Source organism: Electrona antarctica (genome assembly GCF_951216825.1).
Source record: "Electrona antarctica genome assembly, chromosome: 16".
In the NCBI taxonomy this organism is placed as follows: Eukaryota; Metazoa; Chordata; class Actinopteri; order Myctophiformes; family Myctophidae; genus Electrona; species Electrona antarctica.
This window is the reverse complement of record NC_136797.1, coordinates 28,832,889-28,852,382: the sequence shown is the minus strand read 5'-3', so window position 1 is coordinate 28,852,382 and position 19,494 is coordinate 28,832,889. Positions and strand designations below refer to the sequence as shown.

General features: G+C 41.1%; 1 protein-coding gene across 2 annotated transcripts in view; it reads left to right on the top strand.

Moving 5' to 3' along the window:
* The window catches only part of cntfr (ciliary neurotrophic factor receptor), a 75,467-nt gene extending 59,661 nt beyond the window's left edge, over window positions 1-15,806 (top strand). For both annotated transcript variants that reach the window (XM_079524828.1, XM_079524829.1), the window contains 7 exons: window positions 1,796-1,913; window positions 3,658-3,824; window positions 7,061-7,224; window positions 10,418-10,486; window positions 10,618-10,738; window positions 11,276-11,420; window positions 12,173-15,806. In XM_079524828.1, the coding sequence (XP_079380954.1) occupies window positions 1,796-1,913; window positions 3,658-3,824; window positions 7,061-7,224; window positions 10,418-10,486; window positions 10,618-10,738; window positions 11,276-11,420; window position 12,173 (785 nt within the window). In that variant the 3' untranslated portion in view covers window positions 12,174-15,806. The remainder of the gene's footprint in view (window positions 1-1,795; window positions 1,914-3,657; window positions 3,825-7,060; window positions 7,225-10,417; window positions 10,487-10,617; window positions 10,739-11,275; window positions 11,421-12,172) is intronic.
* Window positions 15,807-19,494: the final 3,688 nt, after the last annotated feature.

Here is a 19,494-nt window from a genome sequence, read left to right as displayed (position 1 = left end):
AGTAGTAGTAGCAGTAGTATCAGTAGTAGCAGTAGTAGTAGTAGTAGTAGTTGTATAGTAATTGTTGAAGTAGTTGTAGTAAGCCTAGTATAGTTGTAATAATATTGTCCGATACTAACACGCTGGCTCTTGACAATCACCGATCTGACCAAGTTAATACTTGACACTACTGCACTCACATAGCCTGGGTTGTGGGTTCCAGCCTATTCGCTGCATTCCGCGGATTTGTAAATGTCACTTCGTTACATGTCCAGACATATTCCTCCACCGCGTGCACGCATCCGCCTGGGTGACGGCAGACAGCTGGGCGAGCGCTGGCGTTTTGCTGCATTGGCCATATATGGAGCGCGTCACGAGGCGTGACCGACGGTCTGACTGGCAGGTTTTGCAGGTTTTCATACGGTCGCAATTACCGTTTTTGAGTCACTATTCCAGTACCCATCGTCACCAACGTCATATTGATGACATCAGGGATCTCCATATGAGTGTAAACTTGACGGAGACAAACAGACAGACAGACAGACAGACAGACAGAGATTTGTAGATCTTTTAATTGAGAACCAGCCGTTGATCCATGCAACTGGCTTCACAACGGGGTCCTCGGAAATTCACACGGGCGGCATGTCAAATGGTCGAACGGTTCTCGAGATATTCAACAGAAAGACACACGCACGCACGCGCACACACACACACACACACACACACACACACACACACACACACACACACACACACACACACACACACACACACACACACACACACACACACACACACACACACACATACACACACAGTATTACTATCAATGTAATAGTAGTAGTTTCACTGGTAGTTGTGTAATAGTAATAGTACTATTAGTAATAGTAGTAGTAGGTTTAGTAGCAGTGATAGTAAAATGCAATAGTGATAGTAATACCAATAGAAACAGCTATTCACTTGCTTGTATGATGTCATAGGAAGAGAATGCAACAATGACACTGAAAAGGATTTGGTTGCTATGCCACAGACACTGAGGCAACTGCTATTTGGTGCGTGCATATTTGTGTGTGTGTGTGTGTGTGTGTGTGTGTGTGTGTGTGTGTGTGTGTGTATGAGAGAGAGACACAGGGTTAATTCTATGAATACTCAAATTGTATCATTTTGTTTAATTGCAAGAATGTTGTTGTCTGTGCAATTCCAGAGTTCATTTACACATTTTGATGGATTGTGTATTGATGTCTCTTCTCTCATTCCTACTCTCGCCTCCTCTCTTCTCTAATTCTCTTCTCTCCTCAATTGAGTTGCTATTGGGTGTCATTCTAATCACACCCAATAACTGATTGGCCAATCAATGGCCATCAATTAGCTAATTAGGACCATGTTGCCCGCTCGTGTGTGTGTGGGTGTGTGTGTGTGTGTGTGTGTGTGTGTGTGTGTGTGTGTGTGTGTGTGTGTGTGTGTGTGTGTGTGTGTGTGTGTGCGTGCGTGCGTGCGTGCGTGCGTGCGTGCGTGCGTGCGTGCGTGCGTGCGTGCGTGCGTGCGTGCGTGCGTGCGTGCGTGCGTGCGTGCGTGCGTGCGTGCGTGCGTGCGTGCGTGCCGTTGCTGTCAGGCAGAAACCTCTTATCTCCACATATTTTATGTTTTCTTGTGTGTGTGTGTGAGTGTGTGTGTGTGTGTGTGTGTGTGTGTGTGTGTGTGTGTGTGTGTGTGTGTGTGTGTGTGTGTGTGTGTGTGTGTGTGTGTGTGTGTGTGTGTGTGTGTGTGTGTGTGTGTGTGTGTGTGTGTGTGTGTGTGTGTGTGTGTGTGTGTATAGTGCCCCCAAGGGAGCCCAGTGTGACGTGCAGATCCAACACGTATCCCAGAGGATTCTACTGCAGCTGGCACCTCCAGCACCCTACCTTCATACCTACTGAGTATGAGGTAGAAGTTCTGTAAGTACTCACTACTACTTGTTGTACTACTACTACTACTACTACTGCTGCTGCTAAAATGAAAATAGTATTGTATAGATCAGTGGCTCTCAAACCTTTTCATGTTGTGGACACCTAAATGAATGTGTATTTGGCCGTGGACCCCCATCTGAAAAGATTTTCAAAGAATGTCAATTGTTTTTGAAAATGGCTGATGTATATAGGGCCGGTGGGGTCCTCACTTTGAGTAATGAACAGGGCTGTGTGGTGCATAATCACTGGATAACCGGGGCAGGAATCTGAGGTTGTGACAGGTTTCACCTGACATTACTTACTTAGGCTGCAATCTGTGCTTGTGTCCATCTTGAAAGTTACAGAAGTGTCACAGATAATTACTTTAACAGTCCTTCGCCTAATGGAATCTGCCACGTAGATTGCATTGTTTTGATTTCACTGAGGAAGTGTCCATCATTGAGTGAAGTGACCTCCTCCTCCGATGTGATCCCCTCATTTACCCTCGCAGAGTGGCACACGGCGGCAAAGAGCCAAATCCTAATCACTAACCCAGCCTAACCACTTCGCATGTAGACACAACATACACAATACCTGCACATGGCACAGATAAGACAAGATCAAATAAGATAAGACAGACCTTTATCGATCGCTGGAGGTAATTCCAGGTGTCATATGAGCAACAGCAGTGAAGATAACGCATAAGGATGAAGGAGATTAGGGGCTCCATTTTCGTCACCTAAACCCCTTATCCCTAAACTTATTTGCCTTTTTTTTTACTATTTTTCAAAACATTTTAGAATAGTTAAAATGGCCAGTCTACAAGCTCACAACATATCGATGTAGATTGGCTAGTTGAACTATTCAAAAATGTTTTTCAAAATAGGAAAAAAAGGCAAAGAAGTTTAGGGATAAGGGGTTTAGCGGTGACGAAAATGGAGCCCCCAGATCTCTGGCTCTAGATATCTGCTCTGGCTGGGTCACTGAATGAATATGTACAATCCATCAAAAAATATAAATGTTTAGTACAGTATTTCAGTACTTACTTTTACTATACTACTTAGCCACAATTTGCGACACTAGATTTTTTTAATGGGTTTTTGACAGCCCATACATCGAAACAGATGATGAGACGATAAAATTGCCAACATTGGAGCTGTACAAAAAGCTTGAATGATCCTCTTTCTATATGCAAAGTGTTTGTTTCATTAAAATCCACCATACATGTGTTTTGAGCTATACTTTCTGTCAATACATTCCGTGCAGGTGATACTTTTTCAAAGTGTCAGTAGGCAACGTTGTGGCCGGGTACCCCCGAAACGTCAAATGGTGCCGTATGGACAAATCCGTCCGTCACCGTTTTGACACAGACGCATCTGTGTCTTCAGGCAAACTTTAGCTGTTGAAAAATAGCAGATCTACAAGCATGCACATCTATGAGCTTGTAGATCTGCTATTTTTGAAAATGTGGTGCAAATCTTTGAATATATATTCTTTCACATCGAACGTTTTTAGGGGGGTCCCTGGAACAACATATTTTCAGATGGGGGTCGGCGGCCAATTACATTTGGGGGGGGGGGGGGGGGGGGGGTCCTTGACATGAAACAGTTTGAGAACCACTGACATAGACACATGGGGCTTTTCAGAAAACTGTCATGATTTAGAAGACATTTTGCAGAATCTGGTCCTCTCGGGTCTTAATGGGTCGAATCACTCTAATGTCTCACTCTACAAATCATGTCTCCGTCCACAGGCACAACCAGCGTCCTCTGGAGACGCAGCGTGATGCCGCGCACAAGAACCGCGTGCACGTTCGATTCCCGGAGGTGTTCAGCAGCGTGCCGTACCGAGTCAACGTCACTGCGCTGAATGCACTCGGACGAGCCTCCACCGCCATCTCCTTTGAGGAGTCCACCATCGGTGAGTACCAGTGGTACTCACAAGTACTCACATTTCTTACTTTTTTCATTTCTTTTATCCCACGATTTTGTAACCCATTTTTCACCCAGTCTCAATTATCTAATGTAATCCTGGGCTCTACACTCCCTCCACCAACCTGGGGAGAGCAACGGACTGACCTCATGCTTCCTTCCATGCATGAGGAGTCCCAAGTTCTCGGTATGCAGAATGTTCCATTTCAAGTTTTCAAATGTATAAAAATCTTTTTTAAATGGCTGATCTATAAGCGTTGTAATTTTGTAACATATTAATGATATTACTCTCACAAGTAATATTGCTCAACACTGATAATATTACAACTTTATTTGTATAGCACCTTTCATGACATGAAATGCAGCTCAAAGCACTTTACAGAGCAATAAAGAAAAAAGAAAAGCAAAAGCATGAAACAACATTAAAATACCGGCAATAGCAAAAAATGGCTGTGAATAAGGTCAAAACAGTGGGGACATGAATAACAACAACACAGGGAATTAATAATAAGCAAGTTTGAAGAAATAGGTTTTGAGCTGTGCTTTAAAGCTGTCTACAAAGGCTGGCCTGTCTAAGGTGTAATGGGAGTTTATTCCAAGTCATGAATGCTGCTTCACCATCTATAGAAGAAATACAGTCCCAGGGGGTTTCAAGTATCCAGGATCCACTCGTGGTTCCTCAAAGAAAGAACAAACAAAACATCAGGATATCAGTTGAAGAATCTAAGCATAGGCGAGAGCAAGCAGCGAAGCGTCCTCACTTTAAGAGAGCGAGCAAGCAAACAAAAATATATACATATTTGGGGATACTTGACATGGAAATGTTTGAGAACCACGTGGTCTACCAGTAATTTAGTAGCAGCAGAGTTGGCTCCCGGAACGGGCTGGCCAGACCCAAAGGTCGGGAGGGGGGATGGGGGGTTGAGACCAACTGAGACCCACTGTTCCACAGCCTGACCCTGAAATTCAGAAGCTGAACCAAAAAGACCCCACAAACAGTGGCACGTTTTATCAACAGGCTCATTTTTTTTTAACGTTTTTATGAACAGACTCATTCGAGATGATCAGAATGTTCAGGACCCTGTGGGGATTTTCCGCACAGGGTCGCACAGTCTCAAGAATTAGCTCTGCTCGTGAAAGGCTCAATATTTAGTTTCGCTGTCCGTTCTGGTTGCACCACAGCAGCCCCTGGACCTTCTGTATAGGTTATTCAAGAGCAGGTCATCCGTTTGGGGCATGAGAGATCTGCTTAGCTGTTTTTCCAAGGCTGTTGAGCTTCACCAGACACTGAAAATCACTACTGCTTTTGCATGTTAGGGGTTGACACTAAGTAAGGTCTCACAGGCAACTTGCCTGTCGGGCAAATACAGGTCATGTTCTACTTGCCAAAGGTCATGCCCACTTGCCCGAAAAGTAAATCGTCCATTATAAAATGATAGATCAAATTTGAATTACTGTACGTTCAATTTAACACATTTTATGTCATACCTCAATTTGTATGCCACGCTCAGGTGTTTAGACAGATATCCCGTGTTGTGTTCATAGACGGTTGCGTCCCCTCTCAAACGAGCACTTGCCCAGTCGGGCAACCTGAAAGCAAATTCCACCTGCCCCAAAGTATTATTTACCTGTCAGGGGCAGGTGGGAAACCCGTAGTGTCAACACCTGGTAGTACTGCAAACACAGAATAAGGCAATAGTTTAATATGAATAATAAAGGCAAGATAAATGATGTGTTATGCACGTAAAAAAAGTGACTTAAAATACTGATGACGGTACTCACAGTTTTATGTACAGTGCACATGGTTGACATTTCAGTTCCTTCTTTCTTTTTCCAAGGTCACTGGAAAAATCTATTGTGGAATGATTTAAGGTTTGCCTGAAAGTGTCTTTCCAAGTTGCCTTTCTTCACCATCACTGTGCAGTTTGTTGCTGATGAGACAAATGCATTCTTAAAATACAGATGACAGCACATTATTATTATGCCCTTGGCTGATACCACCTACTGTATCTCATTAATTCTGAAATTCTGAATATAAAAGCTGTGCAAACTGTCTTTACTATTTGAAAAGGTGACTAAAGTTTAGGTGGTGGATTTCTCTCTGGCTGCTGATAGAAAATCGGTCACAAACAATTAAAACAGTGACGATGTACAGCACCTAATACCGTACGTACGTTGCATTTAAATTTAGATGTTATTGTATTAATTAATTTCTAATGTATTGCTGAGGTCTATGGATTCTAAACACCCGAGTGGAGCTGTGTCTGATTTTGATTGAATGTGAAGTGTGCATTTTATCCTCCCCGGTGTATTCCCAATTCAAATGATGTTGTTTTGTTTTTTTAACGCATTAAAACCGGAAAATCATCTGCGTCATTTTAGATTTTAGCGAATTGGCTAATCAAAAAATCCCACCCGTGTGAAGTGAGGGGCGCTCTTATCATCGTACATCATCATATTATACATCATCTCATTCCGGCCAATCACAATTATTTGCGTCCTCACTTTTGTCTTCAATGTTTGTGTTTACGCAATGTTTGTGTTTGCACAAACACTCAAAACTGGCCATTCATTGTCAATGGCATTCAATGTTTGTGTTTACACAAACCCTCAAGGCTGGACATGGGAGGGGCTAGCACCCCTCAAAAATAGCTTGAGAGTGTGCGAACTACTGATTTAGAAGGCATTTGTGGAATCGCCCTCGGGTCGTAATGGGTTAATTCTGCAAGAGCTGCGATCTACTCAACCATATAAATTAAGAATAATTATTACGGGCAGGCACTTGTCTGTAGGCTGGTTCTGGTGGTACCGGCATGCAAATGTGTATTTGGGAGATGAGGGGGTGTGTGGGTGGGTGGTGGGGGCCCTGTGGCAGCTTCAGGCGCAGGGGGCCCATAGACTCAGGATCTGAATTAGGCCAATAATTCAGTGGCAGTTCTGCTAACTTTTGTCCACTTGAGCGCCCCTGTATTACTTAAAATTGCATTCTGACACTTACAGGCAAAACTGATTATGCATGCTTAGAAGCCGTGCAAAATTGCTCACGTCATCCCTGCAGCTTTACAAAAGTCTTTAATTTAATTTTGGACAGAAAGGTGTGTCACCTGCATTTCAAAGTTGGATGCAGGTAAACCTGCATCTATGAATTGGATCTGTGTCCCATGCTCTCTCTCTCTCTCTCTCTCTCTCTCTCTCTCTCTCTCTCTCTCTCTCTCCTCCCCCCAGTCAAACCGGACCCCCCGGAGAGGGTGGTGGCCACAGCGATCGCCAACAACGCCCGGCGTCTGGAGGTGTCCTGGCAGAGCCCGTCCACGTGGCCCGACGTCGAGAACTTCCCGCTCAAGTACTTCCTGCGCTACCGGCCGCTCATCAAGGACCAGTGGCAGCATGTGAGTAGCACTGTTGATTTCGTCGACTATAAAGACGAAAAATGTTCGTCGACTACCTTTTTTCACTGAGGAAAACTGAATGAAACCGGAATAAATATGATGACTAAAACTATGACTAAATATATTGTCAATTTCATCAACAAATAAAAACTAGACTAAAATGTTAGGGAGGGATTAGTAGACAAGAGATCCAGTAGAACTAAAATACATTTTATGCTTGGTTGCATGCTGAAAATAGCACATCTACACGCGTGTTGCAGAGCGACGCGTTGTGAGCTTGTAGGTTGGCTATTTTCAGCATGCAACCAAGTAAGTGTAAAATCTGCCATTACAACACCATCAATCATTCATCAACAAAATCAACTGTAGATTTAGTTGACTAAACTCTTATGACACGTAGTCGACTAAAACTAGACTAACGCTAAAAGATTTCAGATGACTAAAACGTGACTTAAAAAAAGTTTTAATTCAAAGACTATGACTAATACTGAAATCAAAATCAACACTGGCGGATGCGAGGTTCAGTTTGTGAGTAAATGTACTTAGTTACTTTCCACCATTCCACGTGGTGAGAATGTCTAAGCGGAAGTACGGCCCGAAGGAAGTTGAGTTTGATGCTTCGCAGGTCTGTTGTTACGTTCCCCGGTGCGTCAACCCCCGTGTTTTGATTGGTCGAAAAAGGCAGCTTGCGGGGGAAGCACAGACGATGGAATTGCATTAGGACGTTGCAGGCTGGGAGCGAGGCCAGATTGTTGTGGGATACTCTTAACGGCTGGACCATGATTGTGCTGTCTCATTCTCTGTCTGTCCGTCTGTCTGTCTCAGGCCCGGCCCTTCCTACAGGCCGAGCATGCAGCCGCCTGGGGCGCCATGGGGGGCAAAAAAAAAGTTTTACTCTGTCCCAACTCTGTCTGCCCAGTGTCCCCGCCAAAATATTAGACAAGTTGTTTTGATTTTGTACCAAAACTCCACAGCCACATAGATAAACAAAGCCAACACTCAATGGAAATCAGACTTTGAATAGGGGACACATTAGCACATTCCACACCAAGCCAACCTGGGACACGAAGCAAGAGGTGTCACTAGGTGCGGTTCCATTAAGCCTTTGCGAAAAAAGGAAGCGTTTGTTCATTAAGTCGAAAAAAGAAAAGCGAATTGTCGGTGTTTCCATTAAACTGATAAAATGCGCATATGAAATAAGTTCATTAAATATGCAGTAGTTGGCACTGTTTTGCCAGTAAAGTGAGGCTCATGTAAAGTAGTCCTAATCCATGTTCACACCATTGATTTAGGGATTTGATGCGTTTGTGCGTGCTCTCAGTTTAACGGACGGGACCCCATATACTGCGCTGTAATCTGATCCCTGGTCAGCGGCTGACCGACCGTCAGCAAGTCTACAGCAAGCCAGCGCCCAGCGGGCATCTGCTGCTTTCACAGTATTGACGACACCTATACAGTCAAAGAACGTACAAAGAACGATTTGTTGTGTAATGCTTGTCTTAATATATTCGGGGCACATGTAGCCTATATGTCGCGGGACTCGATTGGAGCATACTGGTCGTTTATACTGTAAATTGATTGATTGCAGCTGCAAACAGTTGTAAATAACTTAGCCTACACGTTTAGGTTGCTTATCTTATGCAATGAATATATATAAGAATAGATGAAGCATATGCATGGATCGAAATCGAATAGCCTGCAGGGACCCAGGCAGCTAGGTTATATAAAAGTTTAGTCTACTACACCACGTGTGTGTGTGTGTGTGTGTGTCTTGCATCCATACAGTAGGCCTAGCGATCCAGATATCAAAATGATCGGAGCGCCCCGATCAACTCGGGAGGATTCAGACTTCATATGGGGTCGGGTTGGGGATCTTTGAACACACTACACAATTATTAATCGGACGGGTCGGGTAGTAGTAAATTGGGACCTTATATGTATCCACAACATCACTCCCTCTCCCTAGCCACCCTCCCATGCACCGTTCACTCCACTGCCTCCCCATCGGTTTTATTTTTATTTTCCAACTGTTCAAAAGCGATATAATGCGAGTTCAATGCTTTCTAATTAAAAACCTTTTCCGCAAGTGTTTCCATACACTATTTGCGCATTTCCATTTTTTCGAAAAAGCCTAAATCCGCAACCTCTAAGCGAAAAAGTGTTTTTGCGAAAAATGGAGACTTATTCGCACTTTGATGTGTTTCCATCCAGGAGATTTTGCGCAAGAGCCTTAATGCGCAAAAAAAACGGCTTTATGGAAACGCACCTACTGACACCAAATGGGCCATTAGACACCGGGCCCAGGAAACAAAAGAGAAACATATGACAGGGACACCTTGAAATATAAATGTTAATTAGAAGAGCCTGGGGGTTTTTCTTTTTTAAATGGAAACAGTAAAAACTCAAATAACAAAAAAATATATCTAGTTTTAAAGAAATAGACCAAATATGTAAACCTAAAATTCCAACGCTAAACCTAAACCTCACAGGAAGCCACAAGCTAGTCATAAAACCTGCCACTGGCTAATTGAGGAGCCATGGGGTGAATTAACCCTAAACAAAGCCCAATAAGGCTAAATAAACCAAAAATCCTAAAACAATAGGGTAAACTTAAACTCAGGACTAAACTGGAGAAAATCTAAGAGTGGTTAGATCAGGCTTCCTTCAAATACATGGCGAATGCACTCATTCCTTGCACTGTGCTTATGTTGCGACCATATGCACTCCCCAGTGCCCAGTGTCCCCCCAGTGCCTCCACAGTGCCTCCCCAGTGCCTCCACAGTGCCTCCCCAGTGCCTCCACAGTGCCTCCCCAGTGTCCCCCCAGTGTCTCCCCAGTGCCTCCCCAGTGCCTCCACAGTGCCTCCCCAGTGCCTCCCCAGTGTCTCCCCAGTGCCCAGTGTCCCCCCAGTGCCTCCACAGTGCCTCCCCGGTGTCCCCCACAGTGCCTCCCCAGTGTCCCCACAGTGCCTCCCCAGTGCCTCCCAATTTTTTTTTCATAATTTAGATTGCTCAGGACCGGCCCTGGTCTGTCTGTCTATCTCACTCTGTCTCCGTCTCCGTCTCCGTCTCCGTCTCCGTCTCCATCTCCGTCTCCGTCTCCGTCTCTCTCTCTCTCTCTCTCTCTCTCTCTCTCTCTCTCTCTCTCTCTCTCTCTCTCTCTATGGGTCCTTTCTTCTGATTGGCTGCTGCAGGTGGAGTTGTCAGACAGCACCTCCCATACAATTACTGACGCATACGCAGGAAAAGAGTACATTATTCAGGTAATCTGTCTAAGTTATTTAATATTAAGTTATATATTTTTTATAGAAATGTATGTTTTCTTAATTTTTTCTTGCCTGTATTCATGTCTTATTGTTTCCTCCATATATTGTATCCTCTCCTTGACTCCTAGGTCGCCGCTAAGGACACTGAGATAGGAACTTGGAGTGACTGGAGTGTGGCTGTCCATGCAACTCCCTGGATCGAAGAACCCAAACAAATTACTTCTACTACTGACACTGATATTGGTATAGGTAGGTAATAGTAGTACTAGTAGTAGTAGTAGTAGTCATAATTTTAGTTCTAGTAGTAGCACCACTAGTATTCATTCTAAATAGTAATACTAAGTCTGTCAATTTTGAAGTATCACAATTAGTTATGAAAAGATTATTAACGATTCAATAAAATCAATCAAAGTATGTCCATCATTGTTGTCGGGAGGAAACCACCTAACTCCATTTTTGAGGTTTGGGATGTTCTTTCTCCATAAATCAATGCTATTGAACACCCTTCTGTGTTGGTTAAGAAATATATAATTTCCTGAAAAATGAATATTTTGGAGTTAGGTGGTTTCTTCCCGACAGCAGAGATATGTTCTGTAATTTTTTTTTTTTAAATGATGATTGATTGATTGATTGATTGATTGATTGATTGATTGAAATAACTGTAGAATGAGTACAGTTCAACGAAAGTACAGGTCAATACAAAAACGGCTACGAGGATAAAACCAGAAAAAGCACTAAAACTTGTCGCCCCCACCCCCCCTCTCTCTCGCTCTGTGCTTTGTTTAGATACGCCCTCTCCCGCGCCAGCTTCTGCTGAGCCACGATTGGGCGGCTCTCCAGTGGGCAGAGCCAACGATAGGCACCTCCCCTTTCTCCTCTCCCTGCTATTGGGCGGATCCGCAACACTGATGCCAATATTAATGTGCATGTGGTACGTGAGTATGTTTTTTGAAAGGTTCTAAAATAGTGGTTCTCAACCAGTGGTCCGGGGACCACCAGTGGTCCTCGAGGGGGTTCCAGGTGGTCCCCAGCTAAATGATGGAGAGTTTGTAACCAAATGGACGCTTATAGATATTTAACTCTTGAGAGCGTTTCAATTTGGCTAGACAAAAATGTAGCTGCTGGAGTCACAAAGGTATTGAAAAAATATTGCGATGCCTGAAGAAGGTCAGTAGACCGAAAGCTTGCAATAAATCTATTGATTGTGCACAGATTTGAGTGTGCGGAGCCTCCCTTTATTTTTTTATCATTAGACTCTCAAAAGTAAAATTATTGTTAAACATCTGCATTCTTAATTTAGTCTATACGATTAGAGAAATGTAGAAGATTTTTTTATTTTGAAAATCCAACGACAACGACAACAAAATATTCTTTAGTTTTGGGTCTGAGAGGCTAAATGTCATCAAATGGTGGTCCGTGGCTCAAAACGCCGTATATATAATGGGCCATGGCATTAAAATTTTTGAAAACATTGCTCACAGCGCATCACTTCATGCAGTGCTGCCAGTTTGTACATCTGCTATTTTAGATTTTTTTCTTTCTTTCTTTATATAATTTTGAATTATACAAAATAGTTTGAGAATCAGCCTCAATTAAATCATTTATCAATAATTTATTTCACTTAACCCTTCCTCTTCTCTCTCTCTCTCTCTCTCTCTCTCTCTGTTACTCTCTCTCCTTCAGACAGAATCGAAAGGAACACAACAGAGGAAGATATTCCTTCATTCACTCGCTCTCTCTATTTTTGCACACATCCATCCATCCATCCATCCATCTGTTCATTCTTTCCGATCCGTCCTCCAGATCCGATTTGTACGACAAACTTTTGCGTAGCGATGACTAGCATCAGAACGCTTCGTGGAGGAAAAGACAGGAGAGGAAGCGAGATCAAAACGAAGAGAGGAAGCCATCGTCGGGGAAGTAATTCTTGGAAAGCTTCCAAGGACTTTGGAGACTGCAAAACTGTTGAGAGATTCCCCGCAGGTGTGTGGGGTAAGGTTTTGGGTTCAATTTTGAAAATTGTGAGTGGAAGAAACTGTCCCGTTGAATGATTCCCTGCCTATGGTGGTAAATTAGTAGAATAGGACAAAAAAGAAAACTGAAAGAAGAAAAAAAATCACAAAGAAGGACCTTTTGAGTGGATTTGAAATTATTTTAAATGCGCAGTCGAATAAAATAGAGAAACTGGAAACGTTCGCTGAAAATTTAAAAGTGCTTTTTAGAATATTTTCTGCAATAGTTGGGGAAAATGTGGCAATGAGTAACATCAAATTCCCCCCCCCCCCCCCCCCTCCCGAAATACGACTTCATGAAAGTGAAATTCTTGGAAAAGGAAAATGTATATATTGTGCTAATGGAAACTTTGCCAGAATGTTTCGTTTATTTACATCTTTTTTTCATGGGAAAAGGAAGTGAAAATGCATTAAAGGAAATAGACGAAAGAATAGCATCCAATGGCGCAATTTGTCACTCTACAAACATTCTCTCCCTTTTTCATTCACTCTATCGCTCTCATCTATTTCTCTCTTATCATCGCCCTCTCTTAATCTGTCCATTCTCTCTCTCATGTTGTAAATAAAATGTGTACTTTTATTTCACCTGCTCTCTCACTTTTTTAACGTATTGAAAAAACAAAATGTCGCCTTCGCTAACGTAGCAAAGTAGCTAATGCTAACGCTAGCCTTCCCGCCAAGCTACATGTATATTGCCAAAGATTTTGAAGAAGTAGTATTACTACTAATAGTGCTACTAGTTCTACTTTTAGTAGTAATACTAGTACTAGTAGTACCACCACTACTACTAGTTCCGCTTATGACCCCTACAGATACACACATACCCCCAGAAAATTACTGTCATATGCTAAAATGTACACTCCCCCAAATATGATTATGTACACAAATTAGTACACATCAAGTAGTAAAATTACTTTTCCACTACAACGTATCAGCTGTACCCAAAAGGTATACACACATACAAAATGTACACACAAATTGTGTTTCTTGAACGCAAAACACACTCGTACAAAGAGCATTTCGATGTAAACAGACTTCTAAACAAAACATACGACATGCACAAGTGCAATACTCCAACAATAGAATGCAAATGTATGGGCGTAGGGGTAAATTTCCTTCCCATCCACCAAGAGACTATAGGGATCTTTGAACGCTCCACTGTGCATCCAAATTGGCCAGGCGCTGCTCTAACAATCATTCATAACTGACCGTGTTTGAGGGATAGCCGAGCTGGGGTGGTTATCTATGTTGCTATTGAATCCTGCAGGTTGGTTGCGGGTGCCTCGCCGTACCGAAAAACATGCTAATCAACACCTTCCCTTATAAACCAGCCAGTATTCATCAGTAATGGCAATGGCCTACTACAGTATAAGGGGGATTTGGACTTGGCATAACACATAATTTGGAGGAAAAGGCAAAAAATCTAAAACATTATTGCAAGAAAGAAAAGGTGTGAATATTGCTCCAAAGTATTTTACCACTTTAAGTAAAGAGTTCTGGGAGCATAAAATGGTGTGCGGATTTTTTTATTTCTTTACTTGTGACTTTGTTTAATCCAGCACCCTGCCTAATAGGCACTTGGATGTGCGTGTTCCTTTTTGGCTGTTGTTTCAGCCTCCTCTACTACTATTGCTCCAAAGTAAACACGAAACAAGTATTAGAAAATAAAAAAGTAGTATAAAAAAGTGTACACACACGCACACTGTTCCAAAATAGCTGCCAAATTATTATGTCCGCAAAGGTACTCACAAAAGTATGAACAGCCACTGCTAGTACACCTTTTCCAGTATTATTTTTGCGCAGTTGTACATTATGAAGGAATGCACACCCACCCTGGATATGATTGTAAATCACTTTTCTACAGGTCGATTTATTCTGAATGGCTCAAAAAGACCTAATCAAAACAATTCAATTCGATTCCGAATGACTCTATCAAAATGACTCAATCCGAATGACTTAATCTGAACTATTTGATATGGGCAGCTTAATCTGAATGATTAAATCTGAATGGTTCAAACTGAAGGATATTATCCCCCATATCCAAAGGGGAACTCACTATATGTGCAGGATTTAAATAAACAATATAAGTTTAAAATTAAATCCCCCCTCAAAAACATAAAGGAAATTATAACGTTGAAATAAATGTTTTTGTGTTTTCTATTTTGCTGATCAATCTAAGCGACTTGATCTAAATGATAATTTGACCTTTCTCTTCCTATCTCTCTCTCTGTGTGTGTGTTGAGCCTCAAGCTCACAATCTTTTTTGTACAAATGAAAAAGAAAGGCAAAACACCTGATTACAATTTCTTTGCTGTGCTGTAAAAAAAAGAAAAAAAACTATAATAATGATGTAAAGAAAAAATCATAAAGTAAATTAAGTAACGTTGATGACAAAAGATCAAATAAATGTAGACGTTAGAGATTTACAAGACTTTTAAATTGTCGCTTGTACAGACGCGGAAAAGAAGAATAACGATTATCTGGCTTTGTTTTTTTGTGTTGCGCAGTTTTTCTTTTCATAATTTTGTTTTCGTTACGACTCCCTTTTTTCATTACTCGACTGAAATGATTACTGTGATGTTTCACTGACGAAACTTCTTTTTTTACTTTCAATGTCGGTTACTTAAAATATTCATTGAAGGTCCTTATATTGTTGGGTTTGTTATATTCAGGAATTCATGATGACTGCCTACAACATTGTTTTCAAAAAGGGTTGTTCGTTTTCTTTAGTCATTCACAGTCATTCATAATGGCTTACTAAAAATGTCCATTTATAGGGTCCTTGACTTTTTTGTCATTTGTATTCAGGCAATAATGATGGTTGTCTTAAAGGTTAAAAAAGGGTCCTTTGACTTTTATTTCTATAATTTCTTTTTGCCAGGCATTCATCATAGATTATTAAAATGTATTTATACATTGTCCTTATTTGTCTGTTGTTGCTGTTGTTATTGTGTTTTCTTTTTTTCTTTTTTTTCAGGCATTACTGTTAGCTGCCTAAAAACTGTTCTAAAAGGTTCCTTAGACATTTATAATGGCTGACAAAAAATGTCTATTAAGGGTCCTTATTTAGGCACTTTTTATATAGTTTTAAGGCATTCCATGATGGCTGCCTAAAGAGATTCAAGAGGGGTCTTTACATTTTTTGCCCTCACATGTTGGCCTTAAATTGGTCCTTAGGATGCGGACACACCAAACTTTAACTCAGCCAATGCTGAAAGTTGCCTTTGTTTTTTTGTATTTTAAATCCGAGAATGGTAACCAACCGCTTTGTTCCCATTGAAATGAATGGTAACCAACCGCTCTGTTCCCATTGAAAAGCATTGGCAGAATGGTAACCAACCGCTCTGTTCCCATTGAAATGAATGGTAACCAACCGCTCTGTTCCCATTGAAAAGCATTGGCAGAATGGTAACCAACCGCTCTGTTCCCATTGAAAAGCTTTGGCAGAATTTTCCACATTGGCAGAATCAAGGTTTTGTGTACCCTTAGATTTTTATTTTAGTTGAAAAAAAATGCAGTTGTTTATATTCTGACATTCATAATGGCCAGCTAAAATAAAAATACTCAAAGGTCCTACCTTTTTTTCTTTTTTAATTAACTGCTTACTAAAATATCCATGAAGGGTCCAGTTTATGTTGCTCTTTTTGTGTTTAGGCATTCGTAACGGTTTACTAATGTCATCATAATAATCAGACAGGGTCCTTGTGCATTTTGTGAAATTACGTTAAGGCATTCATGAGAGCATACTCAAATAATGTTATTTATTTTTGTTTGTTTCATTCAGGCATGTACCAAAATAATTCAGAACGGGGTCCTGAATTTATTTGACTTTTTAATAAAACTTCTGAGATGGGAATCCATAGCAAAACATATACAGAACAAAATTCTGAAAGGGTCCTTCTGTTCTGTTTTCTTTTCAGCCATTCTGAAGAGCCCACTGAAAGTAAAATAAATAAATGTTGTTTTTCTTTTTCCACACATTTATCACACTTTTACTAATGTCATCAATCATCGTCAGGGTTCTTTGAAGTTAATTCCTTATAGCTTAATAAAGGATGTCCACTTCATCTATAGCTTTTTTATTTTTTTAATAAGGCCACAGCTTTTCAAACCAAAATTGGGATCCTCGAGTTTTTTAGTCCCCTTTGATTATTTTCCTTACTTTTTTGTGATAAGGTTTTTTTTGCCAGAATTATGCCCTCATAGTACATATTTCACATTAGAGATTTTAGATTTGTTTTAAAAATAAAAAAATTGAATTGAATTTCTCATGAATTCTTATATTTTGTATTTATTTTCTCTTTTGTTCTCACATCCAAAAATGTTCACCAGAATGTGTCCGAATTTTTTTTCCTTTTCTTAAAATCCCCAAAATGCATTTTCACTGCATTTTCCTCTCCCTTCATCAAGAAAAGAAGTTATTTTCTTTTGTTTTACAAAAAATAAAAAATGTAACTTTACCTGGAAAGTAGGCTACACAAAAAAATAATATTATTTAATGACAATAATATTAATAATATTAATAATAATAATGATAATAATGTATGTATTAGCGTTAGCTTGTATGTTTTTTCTAGTTGTACATACAATGTTTCAAAACTTCATTAAATGTGACATTTGACAAAAGAAGGAAATTCACTTTTGTGTCTGTGTTGTTTATTCTGTATGAGAAGCGTACAGGCACGGCATGGCAGAACCACTTTTACTCAGCCCTGGCCCCTCACCACACCAGACCCGTAGAGAAAGAGAGTTGCGTCACTATAGCATAGACTCCCATTGTAAGAAAGTTCTCTTTCTATCTTAATGCAAAAGTTCCAATGTTTGGAACTACAGGAGGCAACATCCCGCTTTGTGGCAAGAAAAGCGTGACACAACCCTTTACCCCTATGCCCTTTACGGGTCTGCACCACAAAATAAACCACACAACCACAGTGGTGGGCCTCAGTAGTTGATTGGCCGTGGCTGATGACTCATCAGTGATGAGCCTCAGGTAGACTTCAGCTGAGACAGTCTATTATAGTAAAATTTGGACACAGTCTGGCCAGTGGGCCAATTGCAGCCCGTGACACAATTTTGACTGGCCCCCAATCAATGTGCTTAAAGGAAAACTTTGGGGGGGTTTTCAACCAAGGTTCATGTTTTGGTTGTTATTAGAGAAAGTAAAAGGTGACTGTTCTTTAGTTTTTGCGATTTTAGCTATATTTGACAGGAGGGGTGGGGGCATTCGTACAAGTGGCTAAATATGTCTTTATTTACAAAATGTTACGGCGATTTCATTATTACTATAGTTTCAGGAAATTACTTCGGGGTCTATTGAATGTGAAGGGAGAGAAGACAAACTGATGATTGAGCCTACAACACAGTATGGTTAACCAGTATCCGTTAACCTGGTCGATGCCAAATTTTACACACACACTCCCTGGATGCCAACGATGAACCTCTGCCCCAAACTTTCCAGAACGGCCTGTTATAGCGCCACCAGGGGGCCAACTTTTGTAAAACACATTTTTTTTAAATTACTCCTCCAGATCCTGTCCAAACATCCCGCAAATCGTTACACAGTATCTCTATAGTCATGTCTTCAAGGCGGATCTGTCCGATATTTCATATTCCATCCTATTTGGCTAACATTGGCTTTCAAAGTTTGCAGGATTGGCCCGTTTTGAACAAAAAGCCTCAAATCATGAACGCAGCGTGCAATTTACGTGACATCTTTCACAGACTTTCCTACTAGGCTGAGGAATATATCCCACCCTTTTCACATTGGCCTGTTATAGCGCCACCAACAGGTGGATTTTTGCAAAACACATTTTTGGCATAAAATGCCTCAAATCATCCAATTGCCATTCAAGGTGTAAGAAGAAATGGCACCCTTTTCACATTGACCTATTATAGTGCCACCAGGAGGCCACAACCTGACCTGGCCTGGTGGAGACCTGTGCCCTGTGGGGCACTTTATCTAGTTTTTGTTCTTTTTTTGGCAGGATTTGAGAACTCTGGTTTAATATGTGGGCCCTTTTTGTCATAAATGACATTGTAATGCAAAGGAAAGAGAGATGTACTGTAGCTCTACTATAGCTATAGCCTATACTGTATCATCAATGTTAACCACTTGGTAGCTAAACAGAAATGCCTTCCACATCTGATTACTTTTGGTAATGTACAGTAAAATAAAATAAGTTCTATTCACAGCTTGTTGAAAGGCAATGCATTTGTATGTGACTTTAATACAGTCCAAAAGTACATTAGGATATAGTAGGAGATGTAGTTGGCCCTTGGGTGTTTTCAATTTTCTAATTTGGTCCCCTTTGAACACCCTGGTCTATGATTGGCTGAGACGGGGGTAAGACGCTTGTTTTGCATCACGCGTTAAACGATTCCATCCACCATGGCTTTCCAACTCATGCGGCACACTGGTTGACATGCAAGGCCATATGGCTGTTCAGCGCAGGCACTCATTTGCCCAGCGGCTCGACTGGGGGTGCCTCACGGCTCACGGGCCTCAAGGCCTCGCTGTCAGCGTGCCTGCCTTGTTGAGTTAAAAGGAGAATTCCGGAGTAGCCATTTTCTTACCGAATTCTGCTAATATATCCATTAAGCACTCCAAGGTAGTTGCAAAAACAAATCCTCTAGCGCAGCGGTTTTCAACCTTTTTCATATCATTCAAGGCCCATTATTTTTTTTGCCATTTGAGCCCCGCCCACCATTAAATGACATTTAGCCTCTCAGACCCAAAAAATAATATTTAGTTGTCGTTGGATACGATTTTGTCCACAATGCCATGCTGTATTGATGTCTCAAGTCTAGACGTTTAATGTGTGTTTAGAACGTAATTATAAATGTCCCATCCCAGCCAAGTATATGGACTTTAATGTTTGTTTAGGGTAAATTACTAAATTAATGTAAGATGTCATCTCGCTGATATAAATACATCTTGGAATAAATGTATTTATTTTTATTTATTATTTAGACATGAGAACATCAACATGCCCC